Source organism: Pongo abelii, chromosome 6 (genome assembly GCF_028885655.2).
Source record: "Pongo abelii isolate AG06213 chromosome 6, NHGRI_mPonAbe1-v2.0_pri, whole genome shotgun sequence".
NCBI classification, from domain to species: Eukaryota; Metazoa; Chordata; class Mammalia; order Primates; family Hominidae; genus Pongo; species Pongo abelii.
In genome coordinates, this window is record NC_071991.2 from 9,142,758 (window position 1) to 9,161,354 (window position 18,597).

Below are 18,597 nucleotides of genomic sequence, written 5' to 3' on the forward strand. Positions count from 1 at the left end.
TGGCAGTGCCTGGACAGGCGCAAGGGCCGGCGCGGGCTTCGGGCGCTCCCGGCATCCCTCGGGCGGCGGCGGCGGCGGCGAGGCGAAACGAAGGAGTGTGTGCGGCGGACCCGGCGGCGGGTAGAGGCGAGAGGGCTGCAGGAGACCAAGGGGAAGCCGGGCCGGTGGGGCCGCCGCCGCCGCCATGCAGGAAATCATCGCCAGCGTGGACCACATCAAATTTGACTTGGAGATCGCGGTGGAGCAGCAGCTCGGGGCGCAGCCGCTGCCCTTCCCCGGCATGGACAGTGAGCGCGGGGCCCGGGCGGGAGGGCAAAAGCGACTCGAGCCCGGGACCCGCTCCTCTGTGATCCCGGGACTCCCTCGCCTCGGTCCTGAGACCTCCCCCGGCTTCCTCTGGATCCTGGGACCCCTCCCATTTGGTCGCGGGACTCCTCCCTCTAGGTCTTGAGAGTCCCTCCCACCTCCTCCGGGTCCTGGGACCCTCCCCTTTAGTTCCCGAACTCCCTCATCTGTGGTCCCACGACTCTTCCCACTCCATCCTGAGACCTCCTCTTCTGGAACCCGGGACGCTCCCCCTTGGTTTCAGGACTCCTGACTCCCAGGCCCCCATTTCCACCGTCTAGGGACTCCTTTTCCCCTCACTCGGACTCAGGAGTTCACTGCCTCGGATCTTTGGCCCCCTGCGGCTGTTCAAAGGTAATCTGTAGGAGGGTAGGACCTTGTCTGTTCGCCTAATTCTTGAATAACGGTGGGTTATCCTGGATTGGAACTCTCCCTCAACACTCTCCCAACTACAGGAGAGTACTAGGATATCGCACCCCCTACCTCCCGCCCCCGCTACGTTGAGCGTCTCTTCTTGCTTTCATCAAAACTAGGCGGTTGGAGGAGACGTGCTGAGGGAAGGACCACCTTTCTGTAGGAGACCCCAGCTACACTCTCAAACTCCCTTCTAGGACTCACTCTCCTGGGAGCTCATCCCTAGTTTTTGGCCTGTCCCTACTTTTTCCTGGACCCCAACTCTGGGTTATTCATCACACCCAGCAGCTGGTGTGGACCCTTGGCCTGAACTCCCTTCACTGCTCCCCTTCACATGGTAGCTCCTGGCTTCCCACCTCCTACTCGGTAGGATATCTTGTACTTTAAAAGAAACCAGTAGTTTTCTTTGTGTCTTCTTTCCTGTCTGGACATACTTGAAATCTAATGCTATAACCTTAAAGTTTGGGGGCTTGTAGAAGTCACTGAGTTCAATCCACAGATGAGGAAACTGAGACCCAAGCGGGGGAGGGGACTTGCTGACAACCACTCAGTGCATAGCAGAGGTGGGCAAGCTCTCCAGTGTCGTGTGCTTTTGCCCAGAACTACCAGCGGGGTCTCCCACCGCTCCCAGCAGCCTCACTCCCCTCAGGCCGTCGCACATGTGACCTCTGAGTCTGTCCCTTTATGTGGTTTTTTTGTTGTTGTTTGTTTGCTTTTGAGACGGGGCCCCTCTGTCACCCAGGCTGGGTGCAGTGACGCAATCATGGCTCAATGCAGCCTCGACTTCCCAGGCTCCAGCAATCCTCCCACCTCAGTCTCCCAAGTAGCTGGAACCACAGGCATGCACCAACACGCCTGGCAAATTTTTTTGTGTGTATTTCTTGGTAGAGACACTATTTCACCATGTTTCCCAGGGTTGGTCTTGAACTCCTGGGCTCAAGTGATCCTTTTACCTCGGCCTTCGGAAGTACTGGGATTACAGGCATGAGCCACTGCACCTGGCCTAAATATATATATATATATATATATATATATATTTTTTTTTTTTTTTTTTTTTTTTTTTTTTTGCTGCCTGTCCTACAACTTTACATGGTGATACTTCTGTACAAGATAGTTTCATTGGAAATTAATTAAGTCTTCAAGAAAAACAAGATAGTGCTTATAAGGAGACATCATCAGACCACCCTATTTGACACAGGCACAAACACCATCACCACTGTACACCCCCTAAAAAGCAGCTGCTCAAATTCTCACACACCCTCTCTTACCTACCCCTCGACTCTTGTGATCACTTCATCCCTGCACATGTGGCCTTTTCCTGTCTTTTTTTTTTTTTTGAGACAGAGTTTTGCTGTTGTCACCCAGGCTGGAGTGCAATGGTGCGATCTCAGCTCACTGCAACCTCCACCTCCCAGATTCAAGCAGTTGTGCTGCCTCGGCCTCCTGAGCAGCTGGGATTATAGGCGCCCGCCACCACGCCCAACTAATTTTTGTATTTTTAGTAGAGATGAGGTTTCACCATGTTGGCCAGGCTGGTCTTGAACTCCTGACCTCAAATGATCCACCTGCCTCGGCCTCCCAAAGTGCTGGGATTACGGGCATGAGCCATTGTGCCCAGCCAGCCTTTTCCTGTCTTGATGGCACTAGCTTGAGACCATGGAACCACCCACGCAGGGCAGCTCTTTTCCTCCCACCCTTCTGCCACCTGACACATCCACAAGCCTGTGAGGGGAGGTACAGTGGCGAGGGGCCCACATACCTGTTCCTGAGGCCAGAGACATGCCTAGCCATGGGTGCTGCCCCAGCCAGGGCTTCAGAGTCAGTAGGCACCCTCCACACTCGCTGCTTGTCCATATCCTGTTCAGTTAAAGCCTAGTGAGGCCACAGCCCTTCCTCACCCATCCCTCCTCTTCATCCCCATCTGAGTTTTGGGAAGAACTGTCACTTTGCCCATAAGGCATACTCATCCCATCCACATGAGACTTAGTTCCCAGCACTGTGGATTTCTGAGCAGAAGCAACTCTAACCTCTGAAGAGAGAGACCAGAAGTACTTTGAGAATTTTTTTCTTTTTTTTTTTTTTTTGAGACGGAGTCTCGCTCTGTCACCCAGGCTGGAGTGCAGTGGCACAATCTCAGCTCTCTGCAAGCTCCGCCTCCCGGGTTCACGCCATTCTCCTGCCTCAGCCTCCCGAGTAGCTGGGACTACAGGCACCCGCCACCACGCCCAGCTAATTTTTTGTATTTTTAGTAGAGACGGGGTTTCACCATGTTAGCCAGGATGGTCTCCATCTCCTGACCTCGTGATCCACCCGCCTCAGCCTCTCAAAGTGCTGGGATTACAGGCACGTGCCACCATGCCTGGCTAATTTTTGCATTTTTAGCAGAGATGGGGTTTCACCATATTGGCCAGGCTGGTCTTGAACTCCTGATGTCAAGTGATCCACCCGCCTCGGCCTCCCACAGTGCTAGGATTACAGACGTGAGTCACCGCACCTGGCCACTTTCAGACTTTTTGAGATACAAATGGAGTGACCTCCCTGTGACAGCCGCAAGTTCTATAACCTCAGCTGTGTCCTAGCAAAATCTGCCTGCTTCCAAGAAGCCAAGGAATCTTTTGTGATTTAGCAAGGGGAGGCATGTTAAGTGGGCTTCAGGGATGTTGTCATTGGTTTTTCAGCAATTCTAAAATGGTTACTTGTAGAGGAAACTGTTTCTGATGCCAAGGTCAGTTTAGTCTGGCAGCCGGGGCTGGTGAATTCCTGGTCTCATCAGAACAGCTGGTCCCTGGAGCCCACTGAATTCCAGCACACTCCGACTGTGGGAATGAAAGGCTGTGCTTTTTTTTTCTTTTCTATTTTTTATTATTAACAAGCAACATAATCAGCTGGGCGCGGTGGCTCACGCCTGTAAACCCAGCACTTTGGGAGGCCGAGGCAGGCGGATCACGAGGTCAGGAGATCAAGACCATCCTGGCTAACACGGTGAAACCCCATCTCTACTAAAAATACAAAAAATGAGCCAGGTGAGGTGGCGGGTGCCTGTAGTCCCAGCTACTCGGGAGGCTGAGGCAGGAGAATGGTGTGAACCCCGGGGGGTGGAGCCTGCAGTGAGCCGAGATCACGCCACTGCACTCCAGCCTGGGTGACAGCGAGACTCCGTCTTAAAAAAAAAAAACAAGCAACATAATCAAAAACAGAAACACAACAACCTTAAAGCTGAAACAGCAATAAGTCAAACTGCTGCAGCAGTTCACAGATGTACCTAGGGTACATGCTCCCTCATTGCGAGGCAGGACGTAGGCACATGACTGCATTTAGTATATATGTGACCAAGAAGAATGAGAGAAATGGAAAACACTGGAGAACAGAAAGTATCAAGAACCTTTCATCAGGCAATCCCAAAGTGCTCTGCTCTTTTCCTCTTCTTTGCCTCTGTATCCTCTGTGGTTCCAGTTCCAGCTGAACTTGTGACAATCCCAAATCGCTCCTTCCTCTTTTTCAGTTTCTCATCGTCTTCAGACTTTCTGGAGATTGAAGAGACATTCAAACCAAATCTTTGAGCTCTTTCCTTCGGCTTATCCACGTTAACCATAGGTTTGTTATCAGATGACAGACTTTTGTTGGAACTGAAGAAATCCCAAACCTAGCTGCCTGAGCAGCTTTCTTAACCTCCAAGCTCACAGGTACACTGAATCGTTAGGCCCTCTTCTGCATTCTCTCAGCCTGTGGTATTTCAGATGTAATTTTCACCACTTTCTTCTCTGCTGCCACATCAACAGTTTTTTTCAGGGGGTTCTTCCTATTTGACAAGGGGTTTGTTTCTTCTTCTGTTTCATCTCCTAGTACATCTTCATTTGCCTCCTCTTCAGCATGTTCTTCAAGATATGTCTGGAGTCTGTGGATAAGATCTTGCTTTATTCCCTTGGTCTCCAAACCACAAGCAAGACATTCTTGCTTTAGTTCAGCAAGCTTCAGCTGATGGAGCTCCACCATCTCAGTTACCATCTTGTTACCCCTCCGGGTGTGCTCTTTTAATAATTGTATGGGGGGTGGGGTGTAGTGGCTCAATCCTAGCACTTTGGGAAGCCAAGGCGAGCGGATCATGAGGTCGGGAGTTCGAGACCAGCCTGTAATAATTGTATGTGGGCCAGGCGTGGTGGCTTACGTCTATAATCCCAGCACTTTGGGAGGCCAAGGTAAGTGGATCACTTGAAGCCAGTAGTTTGAGACCAGCCTGGCCAACATGGCAAAACCCCATCTCTACTAAAAATACAAAAAAAATTGGCCAGGCATGATGGTGCACCTATAATCCCAGCTACTCAGGAAGCTGAGGCAGGAGAATCTCTTGAACCAGGGAGGCGGAGGTTGCAGTGAGCCAAGATCACACCACCGCACTCTAGCCTGGGCGACAGAGCGAGACTCTGTCTCAAAAAAATAGAAAAAAAAATTGTGTACAGATGTTGCATATTAAAAGCAGTCCTCTGTTTCTGCACTTAACGTGCTTCCCTCTGGACTAGCATCTCAGAGGCACTGCCTCTTCCTTGAAGCCTGACCCTCCTCAGAGGCCCTGATTGTCTGTACTTCTGTGAGATCATTCCTTCCCTCTGCCTCATGTTAAGGTGTCCGTGAATTCACCCTCCTGGAGGAAGGTGTGAGCTAGGGGCCATTAATTTATTCCTGTGTGTCAGGCACTTTGGCTCAACGCCTGTAATCCCAGCACTTTGGGAGGCCGAGGTGGGTGGATCACCTGAAGTCAAGAGTTGGAGACCAGCCTGGCCAACATGGCGAAACCCCGTCTCTACTAAAAATACAAAAATTAGCCAGGCGTGGTGGCAGGCACCTGTAATCCCAGCTACTTGGGAGGCTGAGGCAAGAGAATTGCTTGAACCTGGGAGGCAGAGATTGCAGTGAGCCAAGATCGCGCCATTGCACTCCAGCCAGGGCAACTAGAGCGAAACCCCATCTCAAAAAAAGAAAAATTATTTCTGTGATCTTCTACTCCAGCCTTCCTTTCCCCACCCACTCTTAACTCCTTGAAAGGATCTTATATACAGGAGGCTCTCAAAGCACTGGGTAATGACTGCTCTCAATGTATGTGTCTCATTTGTAGGGCATGACTAACTTAAGCAGCTTCTTCCTTGCTTGGTTGGGCTTTGCATATTTTTGCTACTTTATTTCCTGTACCCTGAACCCTTGGTGGGTCAGAGGTCAGAAGGGTTCCCTCCCACTGTTTTCAGACATCATCAATAGCAAATTGCACCTCTTTGTTTGATTCCTCTCCTTTTCTCTCGTTTCTACAGAGTCGGGCGCTGCTGTCTGTGAATTCTTTTTGAAAGCTGCCTGCGGCAAAGGTAAGAAACTCCGGGCTCCCTGATGTGCCTCTGGAGGCGCCCTCCCACCTCCTTGTCCCCGGCAGACTTGGAGGCTGCCAGGTCTCTGGCTCACATTGCTTTCTACAGACTAACGATCTCTGTAGATAAAACTGGTTTGGACAGGCTAGGACCCTGATGGGGTGTTCCACCTGAAACCTAAATGCAGGACTGAACCTGGCTCTCCCCGTGGCCACAAGCTGACCTGTGACATGGAGAGAAGCCCCCAGCATTGAGACACTCAGGAACTTTCTCAATGTCACAGAGTTAATAAGCGGTGGAGCCCAGTGTCTGGACCCAGGTCTTTCTCATTCCACAGTCTCCACAGGCTCATGGTTTTCTGTGGCCTCCCATCAAAACACCCCATGATAACCCATCTTGCGGGGTCTTGTTCTCGATAACCAGCCCCCAACACAGACTACACAAAACTACTGAGGTGGGAGAATCCCTTGAACCAGGGAGTCAGAGGTTGCAGTGAGCCAAGATCGTGCCATTGCACTGCAGCCTGGCAACAGAGCAAGACTCTATCTCAAAAAAAAAAAAATCTTGCTTTATTTCCTTGGTCTCCAAACCACAAGCAAGACATTCTTACTTTAGTTCAGCAAGCTTCAGCTTATGGAGCTCCACTGTCTCGGTCACCATCTTGTTACCCCTCTGGCTGTGCTCTTTTAATAATTGTATGTGGGCCGGGCTAATTCATCAGAAGTATCACTAGGGGCCAGGCGTGGTGGCTCACGCCTGTATCCCAGCACTTTGGGAGGCCGAGGTGGATGGATCACCTGAGGCTGGGAGTTCGAGACCAGCCTGGCCAACATGGTGAAACCTCATCTCTACTAAAAATTCAAAAATTAGCTGGGCATGGTGACACCCGTCTATAATCCCAGCTACTCGGGAGGCTGAGGCAGGAGAATCACTTGAACCTGGGAGGCAGAGGTTGCAGTGAGCCAAGATCGTGCCATTGCACTCCAGCCTAGGCAACAGAGCGAGACTCTGTCTCAAAAAAACAAACAAACAAAAAGAAGTATCACTAGGCACAACCTTAACTTTCCATGGTCTGGGCATTTTTCTCCCTGTAGGAAAATTTATGTAGGAGACTTAAATATTAATCATAAGCTTGAAAAAGATAGCAGAGAATCAGAGCAAAGGACTGGTTTTAATGAATGGTTTTCGTGAGTTTTGCTTCTATAATGTAGTCATTTACCACTGAGGTAGGAGACTTGCTGGCAGATCAGCCAGGCCAACTTCACACTGTCCAGTCAGAACGTCGTTACCTCCACTGGGCTTCTGGTCTCATTCCCATGTCTTTGCTCAGTAATTCTGCCCTTCTGACCAGGCACCTTCTGTTAGCACAGCCATCCCTAACACAGGGCATTCTGACTGTCTCTCTGTTGACTAATACAGTAGCCACTAGTCACATGTGGCAGTTCAAATTTAAGTAAAGTCAAATCACATTTAAAACTTAAAATCCTCAGAAACACTAGTCATATTTCAAGTGCTCAGTAGTCACATGGGGCTAGCAGCTGCCATATTGGACAGCAGAAGTGTACAGCGGCCTCATTCTGGTCGGACCTCCATGGTGGTCTTGCCAGGCCACCCGTTAGAAGTCCCACACATCCCCAGAGGCAGGCTCTGTCCCATCAGGTCCTGTCCCAGAAGGGACACGTCCCTCCATGTGTATACATCACATTTCCTCAATTCTGAAATTGGTCTTTCTTTCTTTTTTTTTTTTTTTAAAAAAAAAAAGAGGCAGCATCTTACTCTGTCACCCAGGCTGGAGTGCAGTGGCACAGTCATAGCTGACTGCAAGCTGGACCTCCTGGGCCCAAGTGATCCTCCCACCTCAGCCTCCTCAGTAGCTGGGACTACAGGTGTGCACCACCAAACCCAGCTAATTTTTTTTTTTTTTTAGACGGAGTTTTGCTCTTGTTGCCCAGGCTGGAGTGCAGTGGTGTCATCTTGGCTCACTGCAACTTCTGCCTTCTGAGTTCAAGTAATTTTCCTGCCTCAGCCTCCCGAGTAGCTGGGATTACAGGTGCACACCACCACACCCAGCTAATTTTCTGTATTTTTAGTAGAGACAGGGTTTCATTATGTTGGCCAGGCTGGTCTTGAACTCCTGACCTCAGGTGATGCACCCGCCTCGGTCTCTCAAACTGCTGCGATTACAGGTGTGAGCCACTGTGCCTGGTCCCCCAGCTTGCTTGGCTGGCTTACCTACTTACTTATTTATTTATATAGTGAAGACAAGGTCTCAGGCTGATCTCGAACTTCTTGGCTCAAGCGATTCTCCTGTCTTGGCCTCCCAAAGTGCTAGGATCATAGGTTTGAGCTACTACACCCGGCCAAGTTCCTTTCTTTTTTTCTTTTTTTTTGAGACAGAGTTTTGTTCTTGTCATCCAGGCTGGAGTGCAATGGCGTGATCTCCGGTCATTGCAACCTCCGCCTCCTGGGTTCAAGCGATTCTCCAGCCTCAGCCTCCCAAGTAGCTGGGATTACAGGCACCCACCCCCACGCCTGGCTAATTTTTTTTTTGTATTTTTAGTAGAGATGGGGTTTCACCATGTCGGCCAGGCTGGTCTCAAACTCCTGACCTCGTGATCCACCCGCCTCAGCCTCCCAGCACCTCCCCCCTTTTAATTCCTCCATCTTACAGTAATATCTGTGAGATCATGAGTAACTTTTTTTTGTTTGTTTTTTTTTGAAAAGGTGTCTTGCTCTGTTGCCCAGGCTGGAGTGCAGTGGCGCGATCTCTGCTCACTGCAAGCTCCGCCTCCCAGGTTCACGCTATTGTCCTGCCTCAGCCTCCCGAGTAGCTGGGACTACAGGCACCTGCCACCATGCGCAGCTAATTTTTTGTATTTTTAGTAGAGACGGGATTTCACTGTGCCAGCCAGGATGGTCTCGATCTCCTGACCTTGTGATCCGCCCGCCTTGGCCTTCCAAAGTGCTGGGATTACCGGCGTGATCCACTGCGCCTGGCCATGAGTAACTATTAAAATGTAAAATGTCTGTCAGTGTAGTGCCTCAAATCATGTTGCCTTCTGTGAGGGGGACCTCTGCCCCTTTCCAAGACGTGATGCCTTCAGGTGGCTCCAGGAGTTAGGAAGTGAAGGTACCTCAGCTTCTTCAGGCCGTGTCCCCCGGGCTCAGGGTGGCCTCTCTGCTGACACCCTGTCCCTATCTTGCCGGCAGGGGGCATGTGTCCATTTCGCCACATCAGCGGTGAGAAGACAGTTGTGTGCAAACACTGGCTGCGTGGCCTATGCAAGAAAGGGGACCAGTGTGAGTTCCTGCATGAGTATGACATGACCAAGATGCCCGAGTGCTACTTCTACTCCAAGTTCGGTAAGGTGCCTGGAGCCCTGGAGGCTCTGCTGAGAACCAGGGTGCAGAGGGGTCCGCTGGCTGCTCAGTGCCCACACTGTCTCTGCCTGCCTTTCCCATCTTTCCATTCTCAGAGGAGAAACTCTGGCAGAGCCTGCCAGCCTCAGCCGGCTTTTACGGGACAGCGTGGCTATTTTCTGCTCATCTCTTTTTTTTTTTTTTTTTTTAAAGACACAGGGTCTCGCTATGTTTCGCATACTGGTCTTGAACTCCTGGGCTCGAGTGATCTGCCTGCCTCAGCCTCCCAAAGTGCTGGGATTACAGGCGTGAGCCACCACGCCTGGCCCCGCGCATCACTTTGGAGTGCTTCAGTGTTAGGAGCTCTTTCAGTCACTCTGGGATTTGAGGCTAATGAGGGTGACCCGGAAGCAGCGAGTTGTGCAGCTGGCTGCATTATGTCCATGGTTGGTTTCTGTCCACGTCCACCTTCTCCCTGAAACCCACTTCTCCCTCCAGCGTGCGCACTGCCTCTCAGGCCCAAGCCGGTTCCTTCTCTCCAGGAGCCATGATCCTGGTGACATCTCAGCCATCCTAAACAGCCCTTCAAAATAACAGCCTTAGATGTGTCTTCTGGTAGCAACAAGCTTGCCTTGAGCCCTGCTTAGAGAATGCGTGGTCTCAGCTGTTCTGAGTGGCCTGTGTGGAGAAGCGGGAGACCGGGTGGAGTCAGTGGGGCTGGCACAGAGTCTGGCAGAGATGTTGTGCTCCCTGCTGGAATGAGTCCCCAGGGTCCCTGCTCAGGTCTGCACTTCAAGGTTTCCCAGGAAGCAGCTGTGTGGGTCAGCATGAGGCTGGCTCTGGTCCTGTGCAGGGAGCCCGGCAGAAGGCTGGAATCCTGCAGGGGGCCAAGGAGTGCAGAGTATGCTTCATGCTTTCAAGCACTGCTGTTGGAGGAGACATTAATTATTTCAGCATCCCATCAGGCGTGGCCTGCTGGCTTATTAATGAGAGCTGTGGCTTGTTTTGTGGAGGTGGCATAAGCTGAGAAGAAACAGGACCCAAGCTTCCTAGCTCCCCAAGTGCTGTCCCTGTCATTGTGCAATGTAGCATGTTCCCCCTGACGCCTTGCCCATAGCAGCACTGGGATGGGGCAGTGGCCTCCCATCTGTCCCCAGAGGCAGCAGCTGGCTCTCCTGGGCAGGCTCTTGAGGCACCGCTATACAAGTGGCCCGAGGGTCGCTCCTTCCTTGCTGACAGCCCTGGTGCAGGACGCACTGTCTGCAGCTTCTGTAACCGGCACCACAGACACTGGGTTGAGGGCCCTCTTTCCAGGCACTGGAGGGACAATGGTGAAGAGGTCCTTGCCCTGTGAAGCCTTCACTCTTGTGGTCCAGGGAAAGAGGTAGCCGATAGGCCATGAGACGAACAGAGAAGAAATTGCCTGTGACAAGTGCTCTGAAGGAAGGAAACCGTGACCAGAACCTTCTCTAGGCTGAGTGGTCAAGGATGAGGGGATTCCTGAGCTGGGAGCGGAAGACTAAGAAGGGGCTGGTCCTGGTGCAGGGGGACCCATGTGGCTGGGGGGTGGCAGAGGCTGAGCCTGTGGAGGGACCTGGGGAAGGAGTTTGCATTTCCTCTGGATTTTGAGCACAGTTGTAAACGTGGATTGGAGAAGGTGAGCCTGGAAGCGGGCAACTACCCAGGAAGCTGGTTCTCACTGCTGGTGGTCCCTGGGGCCCACTGCTTTGGAGAGGGCCAGGTCCACAAGTGCTTCCCCCTACCCTTGTCCCAGCTCTTAGATGTGAAGAGCCAATCACAATGGAACTTCCTGGTCTCAATGGGTGCGTTTCCATCACAGCTCCGCTGCACAGGAAGCTGGGGCTCAGAAACACTCTTCCCTGGCTCTCAGGGCTCATCAGGCCAAAACTGGACACCAGAACCTCTTTTCCTTGGATGAAGCCAAGGTGGGCCTGGCCCCGGCCTTCCCAGTGGCCTCACGTCTGAGTTTCCCTGCAGGGGAGTGCAGCAACAAGGAATGTCCCTTCCTGCACATCGACCCCGAGTCCAAGATCAAGGACTGTCCTTGGTATGACCGCGGCTTCTGCAAGCATGGTAGGTGCCAGGGTGGGCTGGGCCCCCTGGCAAGAAGCCAGTCCTCCCTTCTCTGCCAGCTGGTCTACCTGGGACATCTCCCCTACCTGTCCCAGCAAAACCTGACATTCTGCAGCTAGCGGCTTTCTCACACTCCTCATCTCCCTTGACTCTCCCAAGAATGCTGGGTGGGTGGTGGTCCACCTGCATTTTTGATAAGGAGGCCAGTGTTGGGAGGTGAGGTCCCTGCCCCCTGTCTCCCATGAATGGGGGACAGCCAGCATTTGAAACCATGCTCCAGCTCTCTAACTGGTAGAGGGGACATCTAAGTGACCAGACACTTGGCTCTGCAGGTCCCCTCTGCAGGCACCGGCACACACGGAGAGTCATCTGTGTGAATTACCTCGTGGGATTCTGCCCGGAGGGGCCCTCATGTAAATTCATGCAGTGAGTAGCCAGCCGCTCCGCCCTCTACCCCAGCTCCCGGCCCAGGCCCTGCTGCCCTCCGTATCTTCCCTGGGCCAACTAGGCCTTGGTCACTGGGTGATGTCAGTACCAGGGCCAGGGGTGGGGGCAGGAGATGGGGAAGTAATCCCTGCTTATGGCCACCAATGCTTCCTGAGCCCAGAGGTGGCTCTGCCTAGACCAGCAGCTGACCTTTCTTGGGTCATGGGCCATCTGGTAATGTAATGGAAGCTGTGGGATACAGACACACATGTAGCCTTGCATATCATTTAGAGAATTTGGGGACTTCCAGTTAAGAACCGGTGCCCTAAAGGAAGGAATTTCAGAGCCTCCCATGTGGAGGCTCAGGAAACCCTGAGCTTGGGGTTTCACATAGAATAAGTAGTCGTCTAACAGTGAGGGTAGGAGAGAACGCACCCACTTCACACAGCAGCACACTGAGGCACAGGGCTCAGTCCCTGGCCAAGGGCACATGGTGGCAGGTGGTGGCACCTGGTCAGAGGCAAGTCTGGGCCAGGTGTGGTGGCTCACGCCTGTAATCCCAGCACTTTGGGAGGCCGAGGAAGGCGGATCACGAGGTCAGGAGTTCGAGACCAGCCTGGCCAATATGGTGAAACCCCGTCTCTACTAAAAATACAAAAATTAGCCAGGCGTAGTGGTGCATGCCTGTATTCCCAGCTACTTGGGAGGCTGAGGCAGAAGAATCACTTGAACCCAGGAGGTGGAGGTTGCAGTGAGCCAACATCGTGCCACTGCACTCCAGCCTGGGTGACAGAGCGAGACTCCATCTCTAAATAAATACAATAAATAAATAGCAAGTCTGTGAGCCTCCGAAGACGGGTTTTAATTCTTGCTCCGTGGGGTTAGCACCCCTCTTGTGGCTCCATTTTCTTGTCCTTGGAGCCCAGTGCCCATCTGTCACTTTGGTTGTGGACCTGGGCTTCTGCCTGGGGTGGCACTGGGGCCGCAGACAAGCCTCCTCTCCTCCCGGCTGCCTTGCCCACACTGCTGAACCTACAGCAGGATAACCGTCTCCAGGTCTGTGGGGACCCTGGTCCCTGCTTCTCACTGCAGGGAAGTGGCCGGTGCTGTCACTGGGTCTCACTCCCTGAATGAGAGTGCAGGCACCTGCAGGTGGCTCAGGGGCAGACCGCCACCAAGTGATGGGAGGGGCTGACGGCAGAGTAAGACCCTGCGGGGAGGGGGCTTCCCTGTGTACAGCTCCTGTGACGCAGCAGGCACGCGCCAGCGCAGCCTTTGTCATTTCCGAGAAGCACTGGCCATGAGTCTCCCAGTTCGGTGTAGGTAGGGTTGGGTCTGAGCCCAGGCAAGTCAGTTCTGTTCTCCCCGCCACTCCTGTGGCCTCCCAGGAGCAGAGCTGAGTGCCAGCCACCACCCCATCCATGCAGCTTGTGTCAGTCGCTTTGTGCTGGGGCGGCTGAGTGTGATTTTCCGAGGGCTGGAATTTAAGAGCATGGCCTGGCTTCTCTTCTCATCCCCTGTCCCCCACTCCTTCTCTTGTTCTCATCCCCTCTGGCTGCTGGTGACCAGCCCTCGATTTGAACTGCCCATGGGAACCACCGAGCAGCCCCCACTGCCGCAGCAGACACAGCCTCCAGCAAAGGTACCGTGCCTGGCCTTCCTCGGTAGAAAGGAAGTGCCTTTTCTACAGCAAGAACCTCAGTGTCCCCCAGGGGTGCGGTCTGCCTTAGACCCCGCTGGACAACTTGGGAGAGAAGGGGAGTCTCCCAAGTTGCCGCAGAAAAGTCAGGAGCAAAGCCACGTGTATCTCCCTCGAGAGACGGAGGGCCTCTCGCCCTAGAACCTCAGCAAGGCCAAGCGCAGCAGCAGACACAGTCCAGGCGCCGTGTAACTGGCCACCCGTTGTGAGATGGGGCTGCCTCGTTCAGCAGCGTCTGCCCCCGGGGCTGGCATGGAGGGCGGCCTGGGCACCATGTCTGCTGCTCTTGCTCCTGGGTCAGACCCTTTATTTTGCAAATAGGGAAACTGAGACTCCCAGAGGGAGGGACTTGCCTGAGGTGACACCACTGGGCAGGAGCAGGTGTGGCAGCAGAACTGACCACTCTGGCCAGCACTGCCCCTGCTCCTGTGGAGTGGAGGTTGGGAGGAGGGGTGAGAACAGGCCCGGCTGGCTCCTGTTTTCTAGATGAGGGGCCCCACAGCCAAGCAGCTGGTCCGTCCCCTCAAGCACAAGGAGAGGGGGAAATGCTATAGACACATGGGGATCTGCAGCAGCCTCTCAATGCCAAGGGCACCCTGAGTTTGGTTATGGGAGTCGGGAGTTGAGCCAAGAGGAAGGGCTGGCGTCAAGGCAGGGCGGGCATCAGGCAGGATTCCCAACAGGCCCACCAAGCCCAACCACCTCCTGAGCCCAATGCCTCACCTCCTACCCTGCTGGGCTCTGGACTGGCTGCCAAAGCCCCACCAGCCCCGCTCAGTGCTAGAGGCTGAACAGCCAGGAGAGGATGCAGAGGATGCAGCTGTGTGGAGGCACCAGTCACACTGAACTCTTGATGGGGAGAGCCGGGAATTCCAGGTGTAGGTGCAGCCGTGCCAACCTGGGGGTTTTCTAGCTCCGGTTCTGCACTTACGGGCCAGAGCCAGGAGCCCACCTGGTGGGGAGGAGGCCCTGCTGTGGAATCCCTACCCCAGGAGCCCTGGCCCTCTTCCTGGCGGGGCTCCCTAGAGGAGGGTCCTCTCAGCCCGAGAACACAGCTCAGTCTGTCAGGCTCCAACTGTTTTTCTGTGACTTGCTCGCCGTGTAGGCTGCTAAACATCTGGCTGAACCAAGCGTTCATCCTGACCTGAAGCCAGAACCTCAGAAACCAAAGTAAGGCCTGATCATGCCCTTGCCCCACTGCCCCCAGAGACCTCCTCTTGTCTCTTTGATGTTTTGTTTTCTATTTTATTTTTCGTTTTTGTGTGTCTGCATGGTGTTTTTCGGGCAGTGGCTTCTGCCATCATCACCAGATGTTTCTCTGCTGCCCACTGTCCTGAGCTGGGCCGTCGTGGAAGCCCTTCTTCCTGCCATTTGCGGGACGAGTCCCGCCCTCTTTTTTCCTGTCCCCATCGGTAGTCTGCGTGCACGTGTTTTCCACAGTAAAACCGTGTTGTGTAACTCTTTCCAGCAAAGTAACAATCCGCCATTACAAAGGTCGTCCTCCTTGATCCAGTTAACGAGTCAGAACTCTTCTCCCAATCAGCAGAGAACCCCGCAGGTCATCGGGGTCATGCAGAGTCAAAACAGCAGCGCGGGCAACCGGGGACCCCGGCCACTGGAGCAGGTCACCTGTTACAAGGTGAGTCCCTGGGCTGGGGGACAGGGTAGGGTCTTCCCTTACTGTCAGTGGCCATTCCCTCATGCCCCATGTTTGGTGAAATGAGAAAAATGAAAACATTCGTTTTTGCTGATTGTAAGCATAAAGTTACAGTCTAGTTACCATCCACTGTGGTGGGCTAGAGACTGTCCTATTTCCTACCACACCGCACTGAGGTGCGGTAAAGGATGGTGAGAACGCCTGCCGAGTGAATGGACGGGGCCTGCAGGCAGGTGAGGGAAGCCCCCAAGAGGCTGGGAACAAAACAGAAACACTAATCCAGGGAAGGGTGAGCCCTTGGAGCCGCTGGCTGTCCTGGGGGCATCCTTGGATCCTGCAGGGCACACCCGAGAAAACAGGACACTGGGTTACAGCACCCCTGTCCCCATCCCCTCCCCCAGTACATAAAATGGGACTTGGGAAGGGTGAGCTTCAAGAAACCTCGAAAACTGTCCTGTTCACTCCTGGCTCTGTGGGAAGCGGGGAAAGGGGAGGGAAATCTCTTGGTAGTTTGACATTATTGATGGGCCCTTACGTGAGTCTGGGCCTTTATTCATGTCCTTGGTTAAGGCTGGAAAGTTACAAACTGAGTTTTCTAATCTAAAATCGCCCAAGGATTGGTGTGTCCCTGGCACCTGGCAGGAGCAACCCCCAGTACTCTTTGAAGAGTATGTTCTCAACCCAAGGCACACACAATTCCTACGGCTGGAGTTCTGAAGAATGAGTCCAGATTAAAAATCACAAAACAGGCTGGTGTGGTGGCGCACGCCTGTAGTCCCAGCTACGGGGGAGGCTGAGATGGGAGGATTGCTTGGGCCCAGGAGGTCAAGCCTGCAGTGAGCTATGACTGCACCACTGCACTCCAGCCTGGGCGACGGACTCTTTGTCTCCAAAAAAATAAAAGGGCATGGAAGTGGAGCGGTGTGTAGAGCAGACTTAGCTGTTATCTTGCCGCCCTCCAGGCCTGTTAAGCAGGGCCACTTCTGTGCAGCAAGCGCCCTTAAGTCCTGGAGCCTTAGAAAGGTAGGGCTGACCGCCCCTGTCCACAGCCTGTCACCCCGTTAATGTCAGAGACACTTCATGTGAGTCCTGAATTCCCCAGGGTCAGCTGCGGGGTCCGACACGTGCCAGATGCCGTGAGCAGGGTGTGTGGTCCCTCCCCCAGCCATCATGTTAGCCCTACAGCCCATCGGCAGCCTCTCCATACAGAGTCACACCTGCAGATCAGACAAAGTTGAAAACACAGGGACAGCTGGGTGCGGTGGCTCACGCCTGTAATCCCAGCACTTTGGGAGGCCGAGGGGAGCAGGTCACAAGGTCAGGAGTTTGAGACCAGCCTGGCCAACATGGAAGAAAGAAAACAGGAACTGCAGAGCCAGGGAATAGAGCTGGCAAGAGTGCTGGGTGCCAACTGGGCAGAGCCCCTCGGGGCAGCAGGGACTCGGGTGGGTGTCAGTACAGAGTCAGTGCCCCCAGCTGCCTTCTGACCCTTTTGTTCAGTGCTTGAGGCTGCCGTTTTAGGAGTCATAGAGTAAAGAGAAGCTACGGAAGGGCCTGGATAATCAGGACTGGGATGAGGCAGGGTCAGGGCTGGATTTGTCATGTGGCTCTGCAGGCTCCCCTTACCCAAGTCTAAGCATCGTCCCATCTCTCTGATCCTGTAATCAAAACCTGTCCCCAAGGTAGCTTAGGTGTGTCACAGCCACGAGGAAAAACGTTGGGTACAGCCCACCCTCTGTCCCCAGCACTGGCTCCCCAAGGGAGGGGAGGCTGGGACACTTCTCATGCTGTTCCCTCCCGTCTCCTGCCAGGGAACCCCAGACCTTGGCTCAGAGGTAAGTGACTGGCCTGTGGTGCAGAGGGGCTTGGTCCCCAGATGGGGTGGCGGAGCTCAGGTGCCACGGGCTTCTCTTTGTCCTGCTACCCACTTGGGAGTCCTTCCCTGGGCAGGCCCTGTGTCCATGTGGGAGAGTTGTGGGCCTGGAAGAGCTCCCTGCAGGGTGCTAGCAGGTCGCCTTCTGGCAGCCTTGTCCTCCCTTGCATCTGCGGAGTTGCTGACTAGTTTCGGCACCACTGCACTTTCCATCCTGAGCCCCCTCACCCTGCAATTTGAAAGAAACTCTGTACCACTGAATTTCAGTCGTGTCCCGACTGGGGACTTGGTGGATGATTCGGGATTTGGTGGGCATTCCCTTAGTTGAAAACTGCATTTGAACAGTGTTACTGTCTGTCTCTCCTCTTCCCTCCACTTCCTGCCGTTCCCAGTGTGGCGAGAAAGGACACTACGCCAACAGATGCACCAAAGGGCACTTGGCCTTTCTCAGTGGACAGTGACAGCAGCTGGAGCCAGCTCCGAGCAGCCCAGGGGCCCCGCTGTTGGGAGTGTGCATTTAACTGTTTCATGCGCTTGTTGGCGCGACTGTGGCTCGAGCTGGCCCGCAGACACGTGGGTTTCATCACTGAGGGGCCACGTCTGTTAGTTTCCTATCATTTTGCCGTAGTATTTTTTGAAAAAGGGACATGTGTCCCGCGGGTCCCTGCAGTCGACATCATGTTTGCTGGGCATTGATGCCTCCTTTCTGGGACTCTCGGCACAACTCCCCTCATCCAGGGAGGGAGGCAGCTTCTGGGGAGGGGCTTGGCTAGGTAGTTGTGTGTGGCGATGGTCATTCCCCTCATTAAACACCAGTTCTTGGTGACGCCAGGGGCTGGTAGGTCATTCAAAGCTGTGGCCGGCTCACGCCTGCTTCCTCTCTCCCTGCCCTGCTGAATCCTAAAGCTGTGCCTATATCTGTGATTTGAATGAGGGAGCCCTTTGGGGCAAATTCAGGTGCCCCCACTGCCTCAGGCTGGCCCTGCTCCCAGGTGGCAGCGGTTGAGGAGGGGTACAGGGCTCTTAAGCCTGAGGTTCTCTTCTCTGGGCTTAATTTTCTCTTGGGGTACGTGCCTGACAGTGTTTAAGGTGTCCCTTGAGCTGGAGCTGCAGACTTAAATAGATGACCCCTTCAGATCATCTGTGCCTACCTCCTGCCCATCAGGCGTCTACACTGTCACTCAGACACCTGTGGCATGTGGAGGAGACTGCCCTGTCCTGAGCCTGGAAAATGTGAAACTGTCTCCTGCAACCTGCTGGGCATGTGGGCCTGGCCACATTCAATTGCAAGAACAATTTTTATGAAATGGATTAAAGCTTGTTTTTTAAGCCACGTCTCATTACTTAAGGGTCTCATGCCAACCCTTTTACACTGGCT

At 53.7% G+C, this 18,597-nt stretch overlaps 1 protein-coding gene and 1 pseudogene across 5 annotated transcripts; one reads left to right on the plus strand and one right to left on the minus strand.

Annotated features, from left to right (window-relative positions):
• The first annotated feature begins 77 nt into the window (after positions 1-77).
• Positions 78-18,548, plus strand: CPSF4 (cleavage and polyadenylation specific factor 4). Of its 5 annotated transcripts, none has more exons than XM_024249552.3 (8): positions 78-287; positions 6,060-6,110; positions 9,321-9,473; positions 11,469-11,564; positions 11,897-11,990; positions 13,560-13,632; positions 15,158-15,328; positions 17,612-18,548. In XM_024249552.3, the coding sequence occupies exons 1-8, from the start codon at positions 185-187 to the stop codon at positions 17,678-17,680; spliced, it is 810 nt and encodes a 269-aa protein (XP_024105320.1). In that variant the 5' UTR covers positions 78-184; the 3' UTR covers positions 17,681-18,548. The 5 variants fall into 5 exon arrangements, with proteins under 5 accessions (XP_024105320.1, XP_024105321.1, XP_024105322.1 ...); XM_024249553.3 differs by having other exon boundaries at positions 15,233-15,328; XM_024249554.3 differs by having other exon boundaries at positions 15,236-15,328.
• Positions 3,933-4,779, minus strand: LOC100460146 (SAP domain-containing ribonucleoprotein-like; annotated as a pseudogene).
• Positions 18,549-18,597: the final 49 nt, after the last annotated feature.